Consider the following 9,404-nt stretch of genomic DNA (forward strand, 5'->3'; position numbering starts at 1 on the left):
GGACGGGCCATTGAGCCGGGCCGGGCACCCGGCCATGAGCACCTCTAGTACAAAGTAGAATTAGGTTGAATGGGGGATCTTTGGGGCCCAAATTATAATCCCTTCAAAATGATGTTACAAGACGTTATTGAACCACAGAATATGTAATATTAATGCAACTCATCACTGCCGAAAGTGTTGTCATTTCATGACAGCTTGTGGCCTAATCTATTCCAACTAACAGAATTTGCAGATGTGGTTCTACCACATTACTCTCCCTTTCCCATGAATAACCCACTTTCTTTGTTTTTGTCTTTTTCTTAATAACCAAAAAAAGAAACAAAAATTGAACACCAAATGTAGATATTATTGATACAAGATATTAAGTTGAAGGTTAAAAATGGTTCACTCGAAGTGTTGAGAGTAATTTTTTTTAAAAATAATAATAATAAAATTATAAAATACTTAAATATGATTGGATGTGACCCGATTATATTAAATAAATTCAATAATAAAATGAGAGATTTTATCAAATTTGATAAGAGATGTCCCTAAATAGTCCTTAATTTGGCAAGTCCATGAGACCTTTCAATTAGGGGAGCATACGGACAAACTCTTCTTTGATTCAGGTAATTGACTTGACTATTCCTCCAAGCAAAGTGGTTATATGTAACACACATTGTTTACCAAACTACATCCTCAAGTGTATAGCAAGTCGACACAACGACATCAATAATAATTGTTCCTTAATCTCCAATGAAGTGAAGATCAAGGATTAATTCAACAGGTTAATTTAGTATTTATTGGATATGATTAGAACTCATCATGACCAGACCACCCGTTTAGATTTAAAGGCCCGTCTGAAAAGTGGGAGGATTTTAGTAAAAATATAAGTCCAAGAAGATTATTTTACCCAGACTTGGGCCAACCCGAATTTGCCTAACTTTTTTTTCCTGTTGTTGTTTGGTGTTGCTTTGCCGAATTTACCTCAGGTAAAATTTTACATCGACCTGACCCGATCCGACCATGATCAGATTTATTATAATTACAAAAATAATTCCATTTACGGTGATAATTTTTTTTCTAAAAAAAATAAAAGTAATATAATATTATTGGTGTAACAAGAGCGAATTCTTTAATTAATTATTATAATATTACTTATCAAAAGTTAAAACAAATAAATCTTAAATTTGATGCCTAAAATAGAATGTCGGTTCTTGGAAAACGCAAAGTAAAAGAATCCACATTGTATCGTCTCTATTCCCACTTCCAATAAAAACAGACCGTGATTGAGGAATATTAATTAATAAAACCCAAAAGATTGAAACTAAGCAACATATATTTGCATCCTTTTACTTTATGAAAATTTAAATTTTAGTCCCTCTGATTTCTCAAATTTGTTAAACAGGGGGCTTGATGATATTACCAAAGTGGTTGAGAGTTTGAGAGAGGTTATTTACACAAGGAAGATAGATGGGCATGGCCCACAATCCCTGAGTTTTCTATTCCATGAGTATTGTAATAGTTTAAGACATTGTTAAAGCCAATCTAAAATGATTCGGACATGTCAATTGTCATTGGTGGGTTGACTAGTGTCATTAAAAACCATTTTTGATATATTTTTTTTACGAATTGTGTGAGCCACTTTAGTGTGACATGCTGTTTAGGATAGGTATATCGTTCTCCTGGCAAGAATGATGTGTGTCGTTAGATTTCTAAGCAGTCGATTGATCTAGCGACGGGATCTAAAGCAAGAGTATAACATCATTTGTACTTCACAAAAATTAAGAAGTTAGTCAAACCATTGACAAGCACCATCGTTATAAGAATTGGATTGGAGGTTGGACTAGAGGTGCTCATGTGCCAGGTCAGGCTTAAGTATGATATTAACATATTTTATGCTTGCCTAAGCTCGGCCTAGCCTAAAATATGAGCCTAAAATTTTACCAAAATCTGCAAAAGACTAAGCCAATCCCATTTTAGGTCCGCCTATATTAATTTTTAATTTTTTTAATATTTTATTTTATTTTATTTTATTTTAAAATTTATATTTTTTTATTTATTGGAAGTTTTTATATATTATAAGTTTTTTTTAATGTGTTCTAAATTACATAATATATAAAAATAACATAACATAAAGTATTATAAACTTAAAAATGGGTAGGGCTCGGGCTTGAACATATTTTAAACCGGCCTAATATTTTTACCAAACCCTGTAAAATTTTGGGCGAACCTTCAGACCTAGACAGATTGCCCAACCCATAAACAAGTCTAGGTTTAACCTCTGGTTTTAACTTTAACCATTTAAAAAATTGAAAAGAATAAATTAGTTACAATTAAAAATTAAAAAAAGTATTTAAAATTTTAAAAATTAATAAAAAAATTATACTTACAAAAGAAAAATCAAAGATAGGAATGAACCAACTCCAAGTGGTTTGGCCATTTCCATTTATATGTCACTAGTTAGACATTCAATGGGGGATTGAGTTCTAACTTCTAACAGCCTTGATAACATGGGAACTTGAATTATTGAATTTTTTAACTTTCAAATTTAACAAATTAAAAAGGGATTAACTTTTAATTTGTTATAAAACAGAGGGATGAAATTAACAATTAAATATATTATATACATATGGTTAAAAAGGGGAAATAGGAGAAAAGGTAAAAGGAGGCAATAAGGCAAAGGGCATGGGCACTCAATTCAAAAGGGTAACCAAAATCAAAATGGAAGAATGAGAAGAAGGAGAAGAATCTAAATCAAAGTAGTGGTCAAACTATTACAGCTCCCCCAAGGAACAAAATCTAACATATCATAGAATAAAGAGCTGCAAAGATTGTTTTTGATTGATTTTACTTTCAATTACATTTTCCATTTATTAATATTTGTACTAACAAAGAAAAACTCTACCTTTGGGTACTGCAATTATATAAAGAAGCTCATGAAGTTCTCATGTTTCAACTTAATTTCTTTTTGGTAAATTTCTATGAATGGTCCTTGTACTATGCCTTCTTTATGGATTTAATCCATTAATTACAATCTGTCGCAAACATGTCATATTAAAAAATGAAACAGAATTGGTCTCAACATTGAAAATACACATTTCGTTGATATTTCTGTACAGTTGGATAAATATTATACATTCCCCATATCATGCAATCGTGCTTTCTTAAAGAAATGAATCACGTCAAAATATTTGGTAGAATTAATGGAAAAATTGATCTCAGAATTGAAAATTTCTAATAAAGGGACTAAATCAGTCAAAAACACATGGTACAAGGACTTTAAACAAAATAAGACCTTAAGTTTAAAAATAATGAAGACAACAGATTCCCAATCATCGCCTCCACTGTATAGGAAACATACATAATTGCACCCAACAATCCTTTTCACCATAGAAGACTGAGCTATTAAGGTATAGCTCTCTATTCATCACTTCTCTTACACACCCCTTTTTTTCCCGTCATCTTCCAATATAAATATCCATCAATCTCCATCAACTTTTTCCCCCAACACCACCACCATAACCCACCTCCTCCTCCTCCTTCTTCCTCGTCTTCTTCCATTATGGATCCTTCATGCACCACTACTTCATCTGTTAATGGCTTCTACACCATGCTAAACCAAGAGCTTGAAGACCTTGACTGCACTTTCCTTTCGTGCAACTTCATGTCGATGCAGTTCCTTCAAAAAACCCTCTCTTCGCTTCGATCTTTTCATTCCCAATTGACCCTTTTGGTTCAAAGGCTTCACCTTCCTGTAGGAGAAAAATGGCTGGATGAGTACATGGATGAAAGCTCTAGGCTATGGGAAGCTTGCCTGTTGCTCAAATCTGGCATTTCAGGGATTGAAAGCTATTGTTCTTCCGCTGCCAATATTGCTTCCTCGCTTGACCATCATCACCACTTCAACCCACAGTTTGCTCGCCAGGTCAGTGCAAAAACAAATTGGTCTAATTGCTGTTTTGGTCCGTTATTATCATTAAATTTGATTTAATTCTTATACGTTAATTTTCCCCTCTAAATTTATAATGTTATTAGTTAACTATATCCGGTTAAAATATTTACATTGATTTTTTCTTCTTAAAATCATATTTTCTAATGCAAACATAGAGTTTTTTTATATTAGAAGGGTGTTTTGGGAAAAAATCAACATTTTAGCAAATATTTTAACTCATCATGCATAAATGGAATTTTTATACTAAATGGGGTGTTTTAAGAAAATCTAGATCAAAAGTTAACTATTTGGATTAAGTTAATAATATTATAAAAATAGAGGAATTAAATTATGTCAAATCTAGGGATTAAAGAAGTATTTTCAAGAAAAAAATTCACGGCATTTCTCCGAAATTCTCCGAAATAATTAAGTGGGTTAATTATTTGAACTAAATAATGATATTATAAAAATAGAGGATTAAATTATGTTAAATTAAAATATAAGGAATAAACTTTAAATTGATGAAAACCATAATTTCACCCCAAAATAACCCAAACCAAAAACCTTGTCCACACTAAACCTTTTCATATGGGGTTTTCAATGGAAGTTTACATTTTTTTTTTCTTGATTTGGTGTTGTAGGTTATAAGGGCAATGATGGGGTGCCAAAGGGAAATTGTAGGATTGGAAGAGGAAAATAGGAACCTGATAGAAACAAGAGCAAGACAACTATCACTAAGATTTGATGAAAACATTACAAAAGAATCAAAGTTGAATGGTTTCAATGGGTTCCGAGGTGTGCTTTATGCAATGAGGAATGTGACTTCATTGATCCTAATGATCTTGCTCAGTGGTCTCGTCTATTACTGGCCTCAACTCAGCTTTATCCATGGCGAGCACGAAGGGCATGTGATGTTTGGGTCAGCTTTCATGGTTTCAATTGCAAGGCTACACCAAAGGGTGTGTAATGAAATGGAACAACAAAATGGAGGGCAACAGGCGGCAGGGATCATGGTTTATGAGTTTAGGGAAGCAAAGGTGGCGATGGAAGAAGTGAAGGGTGAAATTGAAAGGATGGTGAAATATGGGGTATCATCAGTGCAAGTTGAGATACAAGACAAGATTGACAACTTGAAGAGTTGTTTTGGGTTGTTGAGATGTGGGGTGGAAACTATAATTGGACAAATTGATGATTTCTTTGATGAAATAGTTGAAGGAAGGAAAAAGGTTTTGGACATGTGCACTCATAGGTAAAGTTGCACTCCAAGGCTGTACTAGCAGTAGCAGTAGTAGTAAGTAATTTTAGAAGTGAAAAGAATCAGTTGTTAAAAAGTGGCATCATGTCACTCAATTTCTTTGTTTATTTTTCCCCTTTTTTCTTTAATTTCTCTTTTGGTCCCTTTTTTTTTTCTTTTCTTAAAACATGTTTTTTACTTGGTTTAATTCTACCCCATACCTTATACTTTTAGGAGCTTTGAAATTTTACTCCATCTGCTTTTAGTGTAGAAATTTAACCTCTTTACTTGTTCGATTTTAAAATTAAAGTTCAATCGATAACACATATTTAGATTAACGGAAGTAAGTTATTCGTGTTTTCAAATGGATTTTAATTTTTAAATTAGACAAGTAAAAGGATTAAATTCCTAGATTTAAAAATAGAGAGATTAAATTTCAAATCTATAGAGTATAGGGACTGAGATCAAACTAGACCTTTTCAGTTTTTCAACTTATTGTTCTTTGAAGTCAAGTGTTTGGAGCAGCAGTAGTCTTGAAGGAAAACCCTTTTCTAATGAAAACCCAGAAAAGGAAATGCCTTAAGAGAAAGGAGAATATGATTCTTAAAGATAAGAAAACAAGAATATATATATATAAAAGATAGCCATTAGCTTCTACAGAAAGCAAGATCTTCCAAAGGAGAGACAGAGGGCAGATTCTTCTTCTTTTTCTGTTTGGTATAGAAGAAAATGTTATATTTTCCAGGAAGAAAAGGAAAATGATGCTCCTTTGAGCTCTTTCTTGTCTAAATATTACAATCTGATCTTGTATTCAATATATACACTCATAAGGAAATGATGAAGTTGATGAGCTTTTTTAAATAAAAACTTTGAATTTTGAAATTTTATACATTTAAATTCATATAAATTGGACTTTAATTTTCAAATTATACAAGTAAAATGATTAAATTTCAAAAGTTTGCAGAGTACAAGGACTGAAAGCATATTTAACATTTTTTTTGTCAGGCAAATCATAAAGAAAATTATGCTTCTTGTTTGCCCTTTTTTTCTGAAACAAAATTTTATGAGTATTATTGTCCTTAATTATTTCCATGGTTAAAAAGATTAATTGTACATATGGGGCTTGCATGGAAAAACTTTTCTTTGGATTCCAATTAATTTGTACTACAAAAACTTTGAAGATTTAAAGCATTTTGGCCTTTGAAAATCTAGTCATGAAAAAGTTTTGTTAAGCATTGTTATAAATAAGGTAAAATTTCATGAAAAGTCCCTACATTTTGTATCTTTTATAGATTCAGTCTCTTTAGTGTAATTTGATTGTTTATAGTCTCTTTGTTTCTAAAATATATATTTTCAGTCTTTGATTATTTATACATCCTTAGCATTTTATACAACAGGACAAATATTGTGACTTTTCTCTTCTTCTTTTTGTCCAGATTAACAAATATATATATATATATATATAACACATCATCATATGTTTAAAAATAAATAAATCATGTCAAATTATTTAATATAATTAACGAAAGCAATTAATATCGGAATTGAAAATACATGTTTCGGAAAAAAACTTAAAACTATAAAATTATAACTACGAGATTAAATCTCTTAACAATTCATAATACAAAAACTTTTTATACAATTTGATCTCTAAATGCCGATTGTGTCTTAGCTCAATTGGTATGGGTATCGTTGCCAATGCAAGAGGATGTGGGTTTGAGCGCGCTGAAACTTATTATCTTTTTATTTATAGATTGAGGAGGAGCTATGATTAGAACGAGATTATTAAAAATATTGATGCATCAGATTCAAAGATCCATAAAGGACAGAAGATTGAAATAATTAAGCATTGAAATTAACATCAATTTTCCATGCAAAAAAGAAAACAAAATATCCTTCTCATTTCAACTAAATTAAAAAACAAAAAAGATTACACCTAAAAAAAGGGATTTTTATGCCACCTGCCAACAAGACACTCTAAAAATCTAATGAGACAATGACTCATTTTCACTAATGATGAAAGGACTAAACTTTTCGTTTATGTATGTGTGGATCTGGACCCCTAAATCTTCAAATAATTTTAGTTTGCCCCCCAGTTTTAACTTTTGATTTTGGTTTAAGGTCTAATCATAAATTCCATCCTTTAATTTTAAGTTTTTTAAAATTTGATCCTTATATCTCAAAAAAGAAATTGGGAAGTTAGTCTAATTGGATAATGCTATTAAACTTTCTCATTAAATCATCGATTTGGAAATCAGTTGTTCAACGTTTTTTTTTGTGCAAGGAATTAGCAAATATCAACAATTCAACAATTTATATGCACAACAAATTAACAAAATTACGAGTAAATTTACATTCTATACAATTTTATTACTGTTCGTAATATCTTAAACCTTTAAATTAGAAGATAATCGAAATTTTAACACGTTTAAACTTGGGTTTTAATTATTGCTAAGAAAAGATTAAGTCACAATCCACCTTTCTAAACATCTACTTATAATACTTTATAATTATATTGATGGAAGTTGAAGTGCATGAATACGTAAGAGTTGATATATTGGTGGAGGAATTTGTAGTGGGAAAAAGAAATCCCTCAAAATCTCAATAATGCTATTTTAATGATTTTTTAAAATTTTATTTTTTAAAGAAAAACAGTGTCCTCATAAATGTGGAAATGTTTGGTTCAAACATATCTTTTTGCAATTTCCATAAGAGATTCTCTTAGAGTTGTGATAGTAAATAACTAATGATTTCGGTTGTGAAACAATGATGGAAAAAGTGGCCTCAAGGACTACAAACCCACAGAGATTCCTATATTTTCCCCTTTTTTCTGTTTTTTTTTCTTTAAGAAAACACACAGATGAACCCTATGCATTGATTTAATGGCAAGGGTATTTATTTTTTTAATGTATGGTTTGAGTTTGAGTTGCGCTAATCGTGTTGATGTTAACATTTTGCATCCCTCTTATAATTTATAAAAAAATAAATTATTAAATTGTACATTAATATTATATTATGTTTTTTATATTGATATTATAATTATTTTTAAGTTCTTTCTTTTTAATTTAAGGGTTTTTTTTTTAATTTAGTCTTAAGAAGGTTTAGATTAAATTATTAATTTTCAAAGCGCATGCTTACTAACGAGATGAAGGGCCAGTTCTTCATTGCTTAAAAAAAGCACTTCCGACTCCAAAAGCACTTTTGAAAGAAAAGCTGTGAAGAACAAGCTGCTTTTAGCTGAAATTTTTAACTTTTCAGTAAAAAGAGCTGAAAAGGAGAAGCTAAAAATTTTAGTTTTTCCTCTCCCAAAAGCACTTTTGGTGCTTAATTACTTTTTCACTCCTCCAATAACATAATATTTCTTCTTTTTTTTCTTGGTGCTTAATTACAAATATGTTAAAATCATTAATTAAAAATAAAAAAATATTTTTTAAAATACTAATTACGAATATTTAATGGTTATATTTAAATATTTAAAATATAGTTTATATATTCTAATTAAATTTTATAAATAATTAATATTTATTGCTTAAAAATATTTAAAATTTATATTTCATATATTAAAATATTAACAACAAGTTATAATATTTTTTATATTCTTACTAAAATATAATAATATTAACTAATTTAAATATTATTTAAATGCATATTTGTTACTTGATAATAACATATCTAAAATGGACATTTTATTTTTTAAAAGTATTTTTTGACAGCAATGCTAAACACTCAAATTTTAAACCAAACTTTTCAAAAGCACTTCTCAAAAGCATTTTTCAAAAGCAATGAAGAACTGACCCTAAATGTGGTGGTTGTTATGAATATTTTATATGTAGATGTCTATCAATATGAAGATAAGTTTAATATACATTAGAACTCTAATATTTATTGAGTTTTATTTTATTTATATTTTTTATGTCTATTTAAACTTTAGAGAAACATTGTATTCATTCTCATTGATTAATAAAATATATTTCTCTTGCTTTTACTCTCTATACTTTTATTTCATAACACGTTATGAGCACGAACCTAGGCTTAACTCTTCCCTCAACCACCCAAGGGTTGTTATTGTTTTTTGTCAATATATTCTCTATTGTGGTCTCCTATTTATTTTGCTTTTACTCTCTCTAATCTTTTATTTCATAATAATTACATTTAATCAGTTTTTGGATGATTATTTTATTCCAAAACATAAAATGTGAATCAAGTAAAATGTATTCAAGTAAGCTCATAGTCAAGGGAGGAGACAACCATCTTGTA

At 29.8% G+C, this 9,404-nt stretch overlaps 1 protein-coding gene across 1 annotated transcript; it reads left to right on the forward strand.

The window, feature by feature from the left end:
* The first annotated feature begins 3,395 nt into the window (after positions 1-3,395).
* On the forward strand, positions 3,396-5,392 carry LOC105783876 (uncharacterized). Its single transcript, XM_012609570.2, has 2 exons — positions 3,396-3,907; positions 4,555-5,392. Exons 1-2 carry the CDS (start codon positions 3,545-3,547, stop codon positions 5,164-5,166), a joined length of 975 nt encoding a protein of 324 aa, XP_012465024.1. The 5' UTR covers positions 3,396-3,544; the 3' UTR covers positions 5,167-5,392.
* Positions 5,393-9,404: the final 4,012 nt, after the last annotated feature.

Source organism: Gossypium raimondii, chromosome 13 (assembly GCF_025698545.1).
Source record: "Gossypium raimondii isolate GPD5lz chromosome 13, ASM2569854v1, whole genome shotgun sequence".
Taxonomy (NCBI): Eukaryota; Viridiplantae; Streptophyta; class Magnoliopsida; order Malvales; family Malvaceae; genus Gossypium; species Gossypium raimondii.

Coding starts and splice junctions, on each gene's coding strand:
- LOC105783876 (XM_012609570.2), top strand. CDS start 3,545: ATGGATCCTTCATGCACCACTACTTCATCTGTTAATGGCTTCTACACC. Junction 3,908..4,554: donor ACCCACAGTTTGCTCGCCAG/GTCAGTGCAAAA, acceptor TTGGTGTTGTAG/GTTATAAGGGCAATGATGGG.